Source organism: Protopterus annectens, chromosome 6.part0 (genome assembly GCF_019279795.1).
Source record: "Protopterus annectens isolate FY-2018-M chromosome 6.part0, PAN1.0, whole genome shotgun sequence".
Taxonomy (NCBI): Eukaryota; Metazoa; Chordata; order Ceratodontiformes; family Protopteridae; genus Protopterus; species Protopterus annectens.
Window position 1 is genome coordinate 615,422,690 of NC_056737.1, and position 17,411 is coordinate 615,440,100.

General features: G+C 38.5%; 1 protein-coding gene across 1 annotated transcript in view; it reads right to left on the reverse strand.

Annotated features, from left to right (window-relative positions):
* Positions 1-17,411, reverse strand: part of NEMF (nuclear export mediator factor) — a 1,922,187-nt gene that overhangs the window by 1,882,589 nt on the left and 22,187 nt on the right. Inside the window, exon 2 of the mRNA XM_044074284.1 lies at positions 6,199-6,267. Coding sequence (XP_043930219.1) covers positions 6,199-6,267 — 69 coding nt within the window. The remainder of the gene's footprint in view (positions 1-6,198; positions 6,268-17,411) is intronic.

The window sequence follows — 17,411 nt, forward strand, 5'->3', positions numbered from 1 at the left end:
GGTTTAAACAGCACAGAGTGCAGCATGTGAAATTGGTAGAGATGAAGTAATTGTGGGAGTTCCAGCCATTGTAGAGACTTTAAGGCAATACAGTGGTGTTTGTTGTTTGGGCTGTTAGTAATGAATCTGGCTATTTTGTGGTAGGTTTGTTGAAGTTTGTTCAGGGTTGTAGTTTGAATATTTGTGAGAACTGGGGCAGCATAGAGGAGAGAGGGGAGGAGAAGTGTTTGTCCAAGGGTGAGTCTAGACTCAGGAGTAAGGTATTTTCTGTTCCGATATTGGAGACCAAGTTTTTGATGGGTTTCTTTATGCATTGCTGTATAAGCTGATTAACTAGTCAATGATAACCCCTAAGAGTTTAGTGTGGGTGTTAGGATGGATGGCTGTATTATTACAAGATTTAATGACAAAGGAAGATCTATGTTGAGCAAGAGAATGGGGGAGGAAGCGCAAGAGTTTGTTTTTTTTGGGATTTAGGATTAGTACGTTTTTTGAAAGCCATTGTTCCGTGGAGAGTAGAGCTTTTTGGGTTAGTGTGTGTAGGTTAGAGATGTTGTCGGCTATAGAAATAATAGTGCAGTCATCAGCGTATTGAATGAGAGATGAATTATTGCAATAGGTGAAGAGGTCATTAGTGAAGATATTGAATAAAAGGGGGCCTAAGATGGAACCTTGTGGAACCCCAGTAGAGATAGGCAGGAAAGGAGAATATGAGGAGAGCCATTTGACAGATTGTTGGCGTCCAGATAGATAGCTAGTGAACCAGCTGAGGGTGGAGGAGGATAGGTGAAAGTTTGCAAGTTTAGACAGAAGTAAAGGATGGGATACAGTATCACAAGCTTTGGAGAGGTCTAGAAAGAGACAGGAAGTAGGTTTATTATTCTCCAGGGATTCTGCAATGGTGTGGGTGATGGAGAGTAGAGCAGTAGTAGTGCTATGATAGGGGCGGAAACCATGTTGAGCAGGGGTGAGTAAGTTGCGATTGAGAAGGTGGTTTAGAAGCTGATTATGGATACATTTTTCTAGAATCTTAGGAGAGATAGAATGGCAATAGGTCGATAGTTGGTAGGATCAGTAGAGTTGCCTCCCTTATGGAGAGGGGTTGTGTAGAAATATTTCCAAACAGTAGGAACAGTAGATTCTAGCATGGATCTATTAATTAATATAGTTACAGGGTAGGCAATAGAGTCAGCTGCAAGTTTGAGGAAGGTGGGAGGTAATTTATCAGTAGAGAGAGAGCAGGGTTTGAGTTTCATTATTCCTAAAGCTTTTATATGTTTTGTTTTCTTGCTCATGTGATTATATTACTACACTTGTAGCTTTTCTCCGAGGCCCACTGTAAAAGGGCTTTGTCCCATTAAAGCTAATCCGATTACCAAAAGATAAACTTGGCAGAAAGAAAAAACTGCAACATTTTTTACGGACCACAATACAAAAGATTAACTTACTCCACAGCAAAAGTTCTATTAACAGGAAAAAATAAAACTTAGATGAGGAGCTAAACAAGTGCATGTTCCGATAGTAAAATTACATAAAAAGGAGGCGGAAAAATATTTTGAACACACTGCAGGGGAGGGAAGATATGAAGGAACAGCAATCTGAAAACTGAAGTACACACACAGTAAGTTTGCTTTCACTAGTATGGATGGCCACCTAAACTATACATAGCTGTGCAATGGCTTTTCACATTAAGATGAAAAGAGAGTGACTTTAACATTCTAATGTACATGAAATCTGGTAGAACTTGTTGAGAAGAAGCAGATCACACACATCAAGGCTAGTAAGATCCATTTCACTAAGGTGGGTTTGGTTAATAGTGACAGTTTTCTGCTTATTAATTTTATTTGGAAGTAGTCTTGAAGGGAATTTGATCCAACTACCACCTAAGAACCTAAAGGTGTTCATTTTCATAAATGGTTCACCATACGAAGCTCAAACTTGCAGTCTGGAGGAAACATTGCTTAGTTTGAGACCAATGCCATGAAGTAATAATCTGTATTATAACCAGTAGTTAACATGGGCTAGGACTTCTCTTAAGAAAAATACTGATATCCACTTAATAAAATGTCATATGCATACAGCACTGACTGAGAATGAATGAGATTGATTGAGATTGATGGTTAAGTGGCAGAGAAAAAACAGACAGTGATAAATACGGATTCTTGGAGTACCTCAATGAAGCTGGATCTTGGAGGAGAAGAAAAAAAAATCTGTTACTATAACCTAGCAAAGTTGTTCTACTTCTCAAGACACCCTTGTTCAGGAATTCCACATTGGTGACTATTTAATGAGCAGCAAAAGTGGTGCAATGAGTAGCACTGTCACCTAATAGCAAGAGGTTCTTGGGTTTGGTCCTTGGTTGGTATAACTTCTGTTCAGAGTCTGCATGCCCTCCAGGTGCTTTAGTTTCTTCTCACACACTAAAGACATATGGTAGGTGCACTGGCAACTCTAAATTGTCTACAGGTGTGTGTGTGTGTGTGTGTGTGTGTGTGTGTGTGTGTGTGTGTGTGTGTGTGTAGGAAGCACAATACGAAAAAAAAAAGGCCTGTCAGTCTACTTCTGTTCCCTACTTGCCTAGTAAACTCTGAGCATCAGTTGTTCATTGGGTTGCTATTGGGAGAGGGATACGACTTGACAACACTGGACAATTAAGTATTTTATGAAGATGTGTCTGACGATTCCTAAATGTACTCAGTCTTATGGGTTTGATGATTTTAACCAGTTTTCAATAAAAAAAGATCTTGTAGTATCTGTTCCATTAATCTTCTGTATTTTATTAAATTTGAGACTTTGCAATATTAGTTTCAATGAGAGGTATGGGGAGCAATCGTCACCCTCAAATATACTAAACAGAGTTCTTCCTCATTGCTGTACCTTTCAAATGGTAATTTTTTTAACAGTATTCAAAGTCTGACATTTTCTACCATCTAAATCTCATCTTTCATCAGCTTTAGCTGTTCTTCTTCTCCCTTCATGGGAACCCTACAACCTACTCTGCAAAAACTCACTGAGCTGCAACTCATCGCAGTGATTATTTTTTTTAGGTGCATTTTTCCTCATTCCCTAATGTTGTGCTACACAGAGTTTGTTTATATGTGTTAAGGGATGTAGAAGGAGTGAGCCCCACAACACCCAGGCCAGAAGAATATATTCTTTAAGAAAATGGAGCACTTAGAACACAATGGTGTGATAATCTGTGGCCTCAAGGAGTTGTTACTTGGTAAATCAAAGTGAAGCCCTTCTCATAAATCAGCAGCCACACTGGAAGTCTGAATGACATCCTTTAAGAAAGGGAAAAATAACACTGACTTTGCTGAACATGACTTAGACAACATGGTAACTATGACAAAAAGCATTCCACGCACATAATGCAAGTTCAGTACTGGGTGGAGATTATCATAGACAACGAAAAGCATGCTGTGAAGAATGTGATGTCACTATTATAATCCCTAAAAAGTAAATGAGATACCAAGAGAATATAGCAATAATCCACGCCTGGGTGTGGGTAATGCTGGATTTACCCATGGTTGGTGTGGTTTGGTCACGAGGGCGAAGCCCGAGTGGACAAACAAAGACAACCGTGGGTAAATACAGCATTACCCACACCCAGAAGTGGGTTATTGCTATTATACAATTACATTATTTAAGAAAAAAAATAATTATTTTTCTTAAATAATGGCATTGTATAATGCCTCCTTGCTGCCCTTCCGCAGCGGTCTGGTATTCTGTGGCAGTTCTGATGTACTGCGCATGCTTACGCAGTACATCAGTGCTGTGGGCAAAAGCAACGGAGAAAGCAAGATCTCCGTTGGTTTTTAGAAACTGTCTCGCTATGTTAAAGGAGTTTAACATAGTGAGACAGCTTTAAAAAAGCAGTGGAGAATTTCTGTTGCTTTTTTAAAGCTGTCTCGCTATGTTAAACCCATTTAACATAGCGAGACAGTTTTGAAAAAAGCAGCAGAGAAAGCAAGATCTCCGTTGCTTTTTACAAAGTGTCTCGCAATGTTAAAGGGGTTTAACATAGCGAGACAGCTTTAAAAAAAGCAACGGAGAATCTCCATTGCTTTTTTTAAAACTGTCTCGCTATGTTAAACTAACATAGCGAGACAGTGTGTAAAAAGCAACTGAGATCTTGCATTCTCCTTTGCTTTAAAAAAAGAGTTATACTAATGGAAAAAGTCCGGGCAACCGGACCTTTTTCCATTACTATAACTCTGATTTACAACGGGCATGCTGACCAATCAGCGTGGACGTTTTAGATTATTAATGGGGGGGGGGGTTGTTGTATAATGTTCAATAACTATACAATAAAGGTAAGGTACAGGGGACGACTAGGCATCTCCTAACAAACACTGCAACAGCTGTGGATATAATGATTCAGATACAGCTGAGATACAGGTCTCAGTTTCACAGGTGGAAAAATGTAGACTTCTCCCCCTTCTGCCAAAGCTCCATCTACTGCATGCCACTCTAAAAATGTTCTCACTGTCTCTAGATGCTTATTTCATTCTGTAGCAACTTAGTCAAATTATTTGCCTTCTGATTCAATGGAAACAATGTGGCTAAAAAATGAGTAAATCAAAATCATTAAGAAATGAAACTACTGCAGGAAATTTACAAAATCTCAAACTGAACTGCAATGCTCGGAACAAGATAACAGTTAACTATGTAAAAGTAACTTTCTATAACGTTTAGTTCAAAACTATGAAACAATTCTGTTAAAATACTTCTAAATGCCTTTCTTTATTCTTACATCTTTTATACTCCCAGTTCAGTTAGTTACTTGTATTCTCCTGCATATAGCTGGGATATAACAAACACATTGGGGTTCTTTAATGCAATTTTCACACACTAAATGACACTACAGAAGGCATCATCCATGATCCTAGAATGCAAATACTGAAAAGCAATTAAGCAGACATTCAAACTGCATTACAGTTACACTCTTGTCGGCAATCACTGGAAAAGACATCCACATCTTAAGTCATATGGTCATTTCCGTATTGAAATATGCCTCAAATCTGTCATAGAATATAAACTTTGAAGGAACAGTAGCCAGAGTAGTTAGCCCCATTAATAGAGTTAAGTGCATTTTCTTTTTAGACTAAGTCAGCAGTTTATTTTTTTTTTCTTGTCTATAACAAAAATGCATGCACAATGACCTACTGATGAGTAACACACATTTGTCTAAATCATGGTTTAAAAAAAAAAAAAGTTGACAAAAATGACAAAGTGTTCTACAGCTCCTGCACCAAACTAAACTTAACCTTCACTAAGGTGCTACAACCCAGAAACTAAATATGAAATACTTCCCAAGTTGCTACAACTCAAATGTTAGAATATTTACTTTTGGGAGTAATAATTACTCAGTTTAGTTTTTCGGCAGACAAATAATTCATCAACTTGGATACAGGAAACTAAAATGGATGTGACTGTGTATTAGATTTGTGACAGCTCAACAAGTGTCCCTCACTTCATTACTTACATGTCCATCTGTCTTTTTTTCTGCCTGCACACCATCAGCATTTAACTAACAGTCAGGTACAAATTCTAGCCCCAGAATTAGTTTCTAAATGGGTATAACATATTGAAACATACCAAGGTAAAACAAGGAAAAGAATTACCCCCAATACGACAGGCACATTCCTAAAGCCTTTGTAGTGGCTATATACATCATGCAAAGGAACTCAATCAAATTAGCTTTATCTCACAATGCATACCTCTCAAATATCCCTGATTTTGTAGAACATTCCTGATTTTGCCTTGTCCCTCAAACAATTTTTGATCTTTTGGTAAACCATTGCAGATTAGCCAGTAAGCAAAGACAAGCATTAGGGTTTCATAATTAGCGAGTTAGACTAGTTCTTAAAATTCCTGATTTGCGATTTCCCCCCACTATTTTTGACTTTGCTTAGAATTTCAGCAAAATAAGTTTGACAGGTATGCCACAATGCAAAATGATGATGTTAAAGAGGCTAAAAAAAATTCCTTACAGCACGGTAGTACAACATTCATCTATGCAAACCAAAAATGCCCTAATGAAGACTTTCAAAAGCTGCAGTAAGAAGCACTAATCTTTGTCACTTAATGACTCTCGGTCTCTCTCTCTCTGTATACAATGTATTAAATACTAGAAGAACACAAAAAGGAGACCTTGAAGACACTACGACTGATTAAAAAATAGCAAATACTTACTTTTGAAAACGAATCAGGTATGTTTTATTATCCACATCGTAAACATTGTTTATTCTCATTCCCAGCAAGCTGCAATTGTAAAGAAAGAAAATAAATTATTTATTTATTTGGTAAGAGGGTTTCACCCTATGGACCTAATGAATTACAAAAGCAGCTTTGTTTTACAGCCACTCCTGAGGCCTCGTCACACATATGCACAAGTTTTTATTATTATTTTTTTTTTTAGAAAATTAAATATTTAAAATGCATGACATGATAACTTGCGGCTTTGATGAACTGATACTTGATGAGTCACAGTGAAGTCTTTCTTAACATTACAGTAGCCAACTTGCAATTTTAGAAAATACTTGCTAAACAATATCGAAAGACAGATGTAAAATGCATTAAAGATGACTGTGGTACAAGTAGTGCAATAAAATCCCTCTTGCAGAACTCTCTTTTTATGCAAGACTATTAATAACTAGTTTCAACACCCAATAAACAAAAATGCAGGGTTATTAGCCCATTCCGCCAACCACAGGAAAACTCCTCCGGTACAAACCAACAACTGATGCCAAGGAATAAACTTTAAACTTTGGCATCAGTTGTTGGTTTGTACCGGAGGAGTTTTCCTGTTTTTTGCAAGTTTGTCGTGTTTGCAGAAGTTTGTCATTCCGCCAACCACACTAGAGGGTATGTGCATCACCTTCATTGTCCCATTACATCCTTTAATAGGATGACAAGTTAAAATGGAATACATCACAAATAACAGCACACCTAAGTTTTGCCAAGGCATATGCATGCAATTCTTCTTTCCCTGTAGTGTTAAGCACAACTGTTACAACTGTACCAAAAGGTTAGATTTCAAAAAGGATATTACATATACATTTCATGTGATCAAGTCACCAATGATAAAAATGTCTGTCCTCAATTTAACCTTTTTTTCAACAATAGAAAAATGCACCTCAAGAGGGGACAAAAGGATAGAGCAGAATAAAGGTCAAATCTCATTTCAGTTAACTATAAGCTACTTAACTGGACCCCCCCCAGTCCTCAGCTCCACAAAACTACCTATACTGTGTGTCCAACCCCATCACCTTGACAATCACTGCACTATAACCCTCCATCAACTAAAAACCTCACACTGCAAGGATTCTAATCAAACTAAAGAGCTTTCATTAATAATTGTCAATACAGTCTACTTACTAAGCTTGCCACTATGAACTGGCCAACCATATATTCTCAAGGTGAAGCAGAAAAGACTTAGAACATATATAAGTTGTTACAATGTTAGAAAAAATACTTCCCTGGAAATACTTAAGAGTACAAAGAAAGTAATATTAACTGTGTGGGCCACCTTCAACTATTACGCAACAGCAATCACATCTACAAAAAGCAGACAAATTAACACCATCCAAATTGCTGGAAAAGCCCCCCTGCTAGAGCAGCGGCATAGGCAGCCACCTAGTTGGCCTATGCCTCAGGCCAGCTATGAGTAGGGTGCCTTAGCAGCTGGACACAGCACTATGACTGTGGTACTGTCTCACAAACTCTACTTAGCATAATATGAATCTGGACAATTTACATGGAGTACTGTTTGCATCCCCATTTAAAGCCTTTTATTTTGTATAATGTAACTTCTTGGCCGATTTACCCAGCAGGCTAAATCTGCTTACATTCTGTATAAAATGTTTTGGTTTTAAAGTTACCTGCTTGCCAAATCATGCATGGTGTCAGCTGGGTCTGTGACCCCCTCCCCACCAAGTAAAGGGCTCCTGCAGCCTTTACTCTTTCACCCATTTCTCTTTAACATATTCTTAAGCTCATCAGTTCTACACCCCAGACTTTATATGAGTTTCCTTGTTGTGTCATGTTTCAATCCGTTTGTAGCTACTAAATCTCAGTGCTTTCTACTTTTCTCATCAGTAGCACAAACATCTAAACATCAACATATGAAAACCAACGGTAATGCTTACAGATGCTTAAACCAAACTGAAATCAGCTGCATCAAGCTGCAATACGACTCCCCCAACATATCCCCACAGAAATGGTATCCGACTTAACAACCTGAGATATGGTTTCATCCTATTTTTAACCACACACATGGAAAATGTTCCAATCAGCATTTAGTTGCCTGATGACCGGTGACTACTTAGTATATTGCATATTCTCTACCTGAAGCCCATGATGCTCTTAGCACAAAATGCTTTCATTCTCATATTTAAATTTACTTTCTTCATTACTGCTAAAAGCAGCAGCTATCACTGCCTTAAAACTGCAATATGTCAGTAAAACTTGATGCTTTCTGTATTAAATCACTAATGTAAGTCTTGAAGATCTATGCAGAAGGCAAAACATCCCACACTTTACCTGCATTCTCATTCAGAAATTGCTCCATCTGGCCTGGCAATAGGGTATTTGCCACAATTTTACCAGTGTTCCTACTTGCATTTTGATGTACCTCCAACAAATTTGCTTATACTCTCAAAGAATTTAGAAGATTACTATGGTCTGTGTCTACTTTCAGCTTTATATTACCATGGATGTTCTATATGCTAGATTAAAGCATTTCCACTGTCAGTACGCTGCCCTAAATACCTTACTATTGTTTATTACATTACCTGAAACTCTTCCACTCAAAACATGGCATAAAAGGTACCCTGCAGTGTGCATAGTATTTCATTATTCTACTTTAAATTTCCTAACTATTTGGGAATTTTACAATTACATCCGCGGTGGTGGTGCTGCGGAGCGTTGTCGCCTCACAGCAAGACGCTGTCCTGTTCGATTCTCAGCTACAGCATCTTCTATGTGGAGACGTGCATGAATGGGCGCACCTTCGTTGAAGGTTGTGCGTCAGGGCTGGTAACTCGGCACGTAAAAATCAACTACCAATCATTAACGGACCGGAGTTCCACTGTGGCGCCCCCTGACCGGGAAAAGCCGAAAGACACAACAACAACAACAACAACAACAACAATTCTACAGCAGAAATTATCTCTGTTTCTAAGCCAGGGCATAAAGTTGATGAAATCAGTATTCAGTGTATGATATTTGCTAAGACTGCTCTCTTTAAACACTCACAGTGCAACCAGAATTACTTCTTGTATGATGTTCCCTGTATTGTTCACATGTTTCAATATGCTTGGAAATTCTTTGGTTTAGGTTAGGACCACATACAGATAATCATATTGTTTTTACACTACAAAGGAGACTGTGAAATCTCTCCCTATATTTTACTTTTTCTTAACCGCACTGATTACTGTTTGGAACTGTTAAAACTACTCTAAATTACCATTCCCCATACCAATTCTGAATGTATGCAAAATTAACATTCTCCAGCAAGCCAAGTACAGTTAAACACACACAACGTGTTTTTGTCTTTTCTGTATTCTTATGTCACCACAGTTCATTACTAAACCAAACAACTAACTACTTTAACTTGTGATTCTCCTTGGGTTGCGGTTGAAAATTATCCTTTTCAGGGCAAACACAAAACATTTTCTTATGAAATGAATAAATGCATCTGTGGAAAACTAGAACAACAGATAACAACTGATTCTTTCAATGGAAGAAACAAACTGACCACACAGGGGTGCATTGTATAATGCCGTCTTTTAAATTTGGAACTTGGCTTCATGCCTGTCTCATTGCAAATATTAAAAAGTCCCACGCTCACTTCCTTGCAACATCACTGCCCTCTCTTAAATATGTCTACATAAAATAAATTATGTAAAAGTCAAAGATAATCATTGAATATAATTTGGTTATAACGATAACAAATAATTTTTGATAATGTAAATTTTTAAGCCAATAAGAATTAGAACAAATTTAACCCTAATGGCCATCTATCAAATGAGACATTATTCTTTTCCAACAGCCCTATTAGTTTTAGATCTTGGTTCCTCACAATTCACTATCTATGACTGCATGATGGTCCTGGTTTGCCATCAGCACCTAAGAAAAGAAAGAGTCTCAGTATCATCTGCTAAGGCCATGCAATGAAAAACTACTGCTAAAAATAAACAATCTCTCATCTGCCTTGATAATAATGCTAGTTAACAAGAACGAGTAATAAACAGTGCTGAAAATGGCAGCTGTAAGCTGAAATGCAAAACCCATACTCAACAGTTGTGCAAGTAAGCAACCACAATGGCAGATGTTCTAGTAGATCACTGCTGCAGTATCCTAAGCTATCTAGGTTATATTTTGCCAAGGATATGACCAACTGGCCAGCTTTCAAAGCTTCAGAGTACCTTCCACACACCCTAACTGCTGAGGGGTTTGAGGAGATTTGCATAAAACAAGCAGGTAGGGCATCAAAAAACTTCAGAGCTTTCTTGCCTCAAGAAGATAGGCTAGAGCCCTGCAAGGAAACTAAAACATAAATGTAAAATTATATACAAGGAAGTATTGCCACATCCGCCCTCTAGCAAAACACAAAATAGAACAAGGGAGTGGAGGGAGAGTATTACTGCTGCAACAATGATCTATTAGTACATCAACTGCTATGAAAAATTCACTTGAACAACTGTGCTATGTTCAGCATTTAGATCACTCTTGCAGTAGCCTAAGCTATCTGGGTGGATTACCATTGCTTAGGATTATCTAAGGAGGGGTAAGGAATTTAAAAATCCAGGAGACACCAGAGAATGTTTCTAGAAAAGCTTGTTCTGGACCAGGAAAAAGAATACATTTTGTAATGCTCCAGGAAAATATGTACGGAGGACCAAGTTGCTGCCACTAGAATACTTCTAAAGTCCACCACTTTTCAAAAAGCCACAGAAAAAAGTAAAACCCAGGAAGAATGGGCCCTAAACCTGTCTGGAATTGGGTTAAGGTCAGAACAGAATAAACAGCATGTGGCAACCATCTAGAAATTGTCTGCTTTAATACCGAAAGCCCTTTTTCTTACCTTCATAGAAGACAAATAGCCAATTGGCCTTACTGAAAGATTTTGCTCTATCCAAGCAGTATCAAAACTGTGTGTGAACATCCAAAGCATGCAAGATTCTTTCTCCCTTATTTATTTAATTGATTTATTTTTCTGGAAAGAATATAGGGAGAATAATAGATTTATTCAATGAAAACTCAAACCACTTTAGGGATAAAAAAAAAGGATTTATTTTCAAAGAAACCCTGTCCTTGTGGAAAATGAGGTAGGGTTGACTCACTATTAGAACTTGTAACTCAGATAAGCATTGCCTAATATCTGCTAGATGAGTAACATGGTTCTCCAAGTCAAGAACCTCAAATCAGCCTGATCATGAGCTGGTTCAGATGGAAAGTGTGTTACTTTTTCAAGCACAAATTTAGAATTCCAAGAAGGAACCACCTGTTTTCTAAGTGGACGGATATGTTAAGACGCCTTTCAAAAACTGTTTGCCATGAGGACAGGAAGAAAGCAGGGATCTAATGAAAGACAAGCAGAAATGGCCAAAATATGAATCTTGGATAACAACTCACAAAAATATTCTAGAACCAAAGGCAAACAGGCCTTGAAACGGTCAAAATTCTTTGTGCACCACCAGCTAAAAAAATCGTTTCTACTTGCACAAAAATGATTTTCAAGCAGCATATTTTTTAGTGTCATTTAATACCGGATGCAAATCCTCAAGAAAAAAAGTGTCTAAAGGATATCAAAACTCTATCATCCAGGCTGTCAAGTGAAGTATTGTCAGACTGGGGTCTAACAACCTCTGTCATGTGTGAGTAAATCAGTATGTAGGGAAGCTTGTGGTAGCTGCCCTTGGCCATTTTCAAAAGAAGGAAGAACCACTATTGCCTGAGCCAAAAGGGAGTCACCATAACTATCTTTCAAGAGTTCTTAGGGATTTTTAGAAGAACCCTTGACATCAGTGGAAAGGGTGGAAAAGCATGCATGAACATTCCAGTCCATGGGAATGAGACAACATTGGTATTCAAGGCCCGTTTTCAATGAATCCTGGAGAAGAATGTCTCTTAATGGTCCGTTTTAAAAAAAACAAATAACTCTATTTGAGGTTTTTCCCCGCAGATGATCAATTTCTGGTGTAGTTTCCATTTGTGAGTGTCTGTCTTAGTCTTGCTCATCTTGTCTGCTACAATGTTTTGCTCTGAAGGAAAGTACAAGGCCTGAAGATCCAAACTAAGCAGAGTTGCCACCTCCTAGGTGATCATGGCAAGTGTACAAAAAGGGTAGGATTTGATACCCCCTTGTTTGTTTAAATACCACATCACTGTATTTTGCCTGTTATCACCAAGGATGACTTAAAGCTTTTAAAGTAGTGATTACTGCTAGCATCTTTCTTCCGCAGACCTTGCACATTCACCCTTTTGGATACAGCCCCTTCAGCAAAATGTCTGAGGCATCTGTTATGATAGACTTAAAAGGGAGAAGAGAGGATGTGGGTTGAGAGAGAACTGGTCCACTCACAATACCTCCCTTTTCACAAACCCCTTGAATGCAATCTGAAAAGATAAAGGGTGTTGATGCTGAGATCAGACTGACCTGAAGTACCACTGAATTTTTCTCATGTGAAGTCTGACCAGGGAGTCATGACAGTTACAGACGTTATGAAATCCAGAATCCTAAGAAATTCACTGGCAGAGGTTAGATGGAAAAGCTCAGGAAGATTTCTTTATAGTGTTCTTTGTCCAAAGGAAGAAAATCTCATCCTAGGGATGCATCCAGAAGACATCTCAGAAAAATTATTCTGTGGGAAGTGTTGAAAGATGATTTCTGTAAGTTCACTTGAAACTCCAGACTCAGAAGTTGTTTACTGACCTATGTCAGGGAATCATGACAACTGGAAAAAAAGTCTGCAGAGAGTCCACAAATATAAAACAAAATGGTAAATATGGAAAGATATGAATGCATGAAGTCTGCAGTAAGTAATTACTAGAGTCAGACATTTTGTAAACACCACTGGTGCAGTAGATAAACCAATGGGTAACATAAAAAACTGATAATATAAGCCAGACAGAAAAAAAATGAAAAAAAATCTTAATTCAGTGCAAAGTGGTATGTGACGATAAGCATCTTTTAACTCCAACGCTATCATAAAGCTGTGAGAAAGTATGGGAGGTAACAAGGTTTGGAAGGATAACATTTATAACTTTGGGACCTTGACAAATACATTAAGAAAGGAGAGGTCTAGGACTGGTCAAGTTCTCACTTTCATTAGCACCAGAAAGATCCTTGACTAGAAACATGGCTTATTTGATCTAGGAGCAAAAGTTCCGCGAGACAACACTTGCTCCAAAATTGGCAGAAATACGATTGCTTGGGTTACAGGATGAAAAGGAATCCCCTGAAATGGGGGAAGGGATCCCCATGGCAATCTATTACCTAGTTGGATGATCCTCAGTATGAATTCATCCGAGATAATCTCATGCTACTGGCTAAGATGAAGTGTGTGTGTGTGTGTGTGTGTGTGTGTGTGTGTAGGGTGCTTGTAGAGGTGAGTAGTCATTCTGACTTTTGGACTTTTTTTGGTTTTGGAAGGCTTTCCCCTCCTTTCAGTCTCCTTGCCATTGCTTTTTAAAATTCTGCTGAGACTGATCATTCTGCTTCTTAAAAAAGAAAAGGTTCCTTAATAGGAAGGAAATTTGTTTTTTGTGAACTTAGAAACACAAGGTTGAAGAATTTGTGCAACCCCTTGCCTCTTTCATCAAATCTTTCTAAGAAGTCAGCCACAGAACGGCCAAACAGAAAAGCATTGTCAAGGGAAAATTTTAAAATCTCAGCTTTAACATCTTTTGGTACGTTACGAGAACATAACCAAACAAATCTTCACATAACTTAACCAGTAGCAGCAGATCTGGATACAGCATAAGCAGAATCGTAAGAGTACTTTAGAGTTTTTGGTTACCTGAGAAAAGACACAAATAAATAATTTAATGAAGTTTTAACCTCTGAAGAAGGAAGATTAACAGTTAAATTCCTTACATTCTCAAAATAAGCCAATAAACGTTTTAAAATGACGCTATGGCAATTCAGAACTCTGAAAGTTAAAAGTAGCAGAATGATTTGGGATTAGAAAAACAGGTTTGTGTGTCTCTGAGGAACTTTACATAACATACTGGACTTTTTGAGAGATGGAGGCTGGCTGTCAGGCTTTCCACAAGCTGTCAAAAACATCCTCTATAGCTAACAAAACAGGAGGGGCAGTTACAACCTAAGAGAAATCCAGTTGTATCAGTCATAACATGCTTGCTGGGAGACAGGAACTTCATTCTTTTCCCACCAATATAAACCTTTCACTTTAGCTATAGTCAAAGAAAGTGACAACTCTTCTGGAGAGCAATCTGAAGGCACTCTTTACTAGGCAACAACTGGAAAGGCCACAGAAATACCTCACTAAAAGACTCACAGGCCTAAAGCAGATGCCCTATGCTGACAGTCTAAAAAAACTCCACCTATACTCTGTCGCATATCGTCTACTCAGAGGCGATCTCTTCTTAACATACAAGGCCATGTCAAACCCAGAGCTGTGGGACACGCTACATTTAAAGAAATCCCAGTCCCTCAGAGACGCACACTCCAGGGATCTAAACGTTGTCATCACAATGAACAAAACATGCTGGAGGGATAGGTTCCTGATCCAAAGACTCACCAGACTCTGGAATAAACTGCCTATACATATCAAGCAGAGCGCCTCTTTGGCCCTCTTCAAAAGGAACCTTGATGATTGGATGGGAGATAGGAAATTCACCCCGGGGATCATGTCAGTAGCCCTGCTAGACAGGGGTACAGGGAAGTAAATACTGTGGGAAGAAATAGACAGGGAATTTTTATGGCTAGGCTTGTATAAGCCCTAGGGCCGATAGCCTAGTACCAACCTATGAACCTATAAGAATTAGAATCTTCAGCTTGAGGAGAATTTACTGAAAATAAATACTCCCTACTACACCCTGCTCTTCTGACTGGGAATCAGCATCAGAATGAGAGTAAAATATTTTTTTTAATTTTCTAATTTGAAGACAGTGAAGGAACAGGACTAAAAACATTAAAAGCAAAAAGTAATTCCTTAGCAAATTCTAGCAAGTCTTCCTCGTCCACACAGGAGAATAGACATCCTTGATTTTTCTGCTTTCTTTTCCTGGGAAACCCCACAGAAAAAGACTAACCTATGTCAGGGACACTAGCCTGGGAAAACAAACACCTTAGCTCAATTATTAAGTAAATATTCACCCACTTCAAGACCAAAAAAGAGTGGTTCTCCCTTGCTCGGTGAAAACAACCCTACAGTCACAGAGAATATTTCCTTAGTGGCTTCCCAAGGAGCTACACCAGACAGACAGAACAATGCCAACAATGAGCAGTCCTAGGAACCAGAATTGAATGCAACGGTCACCCATTGGTGGCTGAAGGAGCTGGCCTGACATCCAAAGTCTCCTAGAAAACTTTCTTTTTCTTCTTGTAGATGGGAAAAGTAAGGACAAAAGAGACTGAAATTTGCCCTGTGGCTTAACTGAGAAAGACTGCCTGAAGGTGGGTAGAGCAGCCTGGTTGAGTTAGTAAAACTCCTGACAGAAGAAGCAAATTTGAGAGGAAAAAATTGAATGAAAGTCCCCAAAAGCTCACACAAACAAAATCCTGCCCCACATAATAATGTTCTACATAAACATGAAGGGAAAAATCACACAGAATGCTCACGCAAGCATTCTCCCAGTAAAAATCTCTTCACAAGAATGACAGTCCATAAAATTTATTTTCCAGAATAAATTATATTTTTTATAAAATAAAATACATGTTCATTTCCCTAAGGAAAATGTTTAGTGGAAGGTTTTCTCCAGAAGGATACTTGCTCTGTGGCTTAACTGAGAAAGACTGCCTGAAGCCGAGTAGAGGAGCCTGGTTGAGTTAGTAAAACTCCTGACAGAAGAAGCAAATTTGAGAGGAAAAAATTGAATGAAAGTCCCCAAAAGCTCACAAAAACAAAATCCCGCCCCACATAATAATGTTCTACATAAACATGAAGGGGAAAAAAATCACACAGAATGCTCACGCAAGCATTCTCCCAGTAAAAATCTCTTCACAAGAATGACAGTCCATAAAATGTATTTTCCAGAATAAATTATATTTTTTATAAAAGAAAATGCATGTTCATTTCCCTAAGGAAAATGTTTAGTGGAAGGTTTTCTCCAGTAGGATACTTCTCTCCCTAGTCTTGAAGGATAGCTAGCTAGCTGGCTGGCTGTCAGTTCCAGAAAGCACTTCATAGCAAGACAGCTCTGAATTTTTTGGCACCCTAATTGATGCTTTTGTGCATCTCAACTCTAGTACCACAACAGTTAGGACATGTGGAAGGTGAAAGCTGACTTGTTAGACTACTGCAAAAGGGATGTAAATGTTGAACATTGCTAGTGACAAATATGATTATGATTAGTAGTGGTCCCTTAATACTCTCCATGAAGACAGTCCTGTTGGCATATGTGCAAGGCAATTAGCCATAATGCCAGTGACCCAAGACAGCTTAGGTGCTGATGGGTTGAAGGGGGGGGGGGGACCAAAGGCTAGAATGGACTTTCTTGAAAGATCTTCAACTGATGTACTACCAGAACATTCTCTGGATATGCTGGTGGGAGGCGGGGTAGGGTCATCAGCAAATGGACAAGTCTACCTGCTCTTACTGTTAAGAAGGATGTGTTTATGGGTGGCTGTGGACACGAATGCCTGTGCTTGATAGGGGAAGGACAGACAAAAACCTGTGTATGCAAAACAGGATGGTTCTCTTCTATCACTGTGATAATGCTCTGAATACCCATCCTCCTACACAAATTAAAACAGGAAAAATGAACAGAATAATGAAAAACAATGGCTAAGCTTCAAACCTTTAAACCTCAGTCTGTCCAGGAGCCTTATAAGAAATATACAGTGTTCCTGCTGGGTAGTACCCCAGACAGAATGTCATCAGCTATGCTGATTACTCCATTTAGCCCCTTAGCTGCAGCCACTACAGCTTTATAGAAAGCATCTAAAGCCAATGAGAGCCCAAATAATTGTCTCAGGATTCTATATCTGCCATGATACATATTAAAAGGTAAATAGCTTAAAACTAGCTTAATCTGACTGAACCATTGGTGAGCATCATAAATAGACATGAACTTCACATTTAGCATATCTGTTTAACTTTGTAAATTGTATGAAGTGGACAATGCTCCCTTCTGATACACTTTAGATCTTGAAGATCTATGCATATACTTACTTTGTCCTGCAACATGACTGTCACCATGCTGTTCACACAATC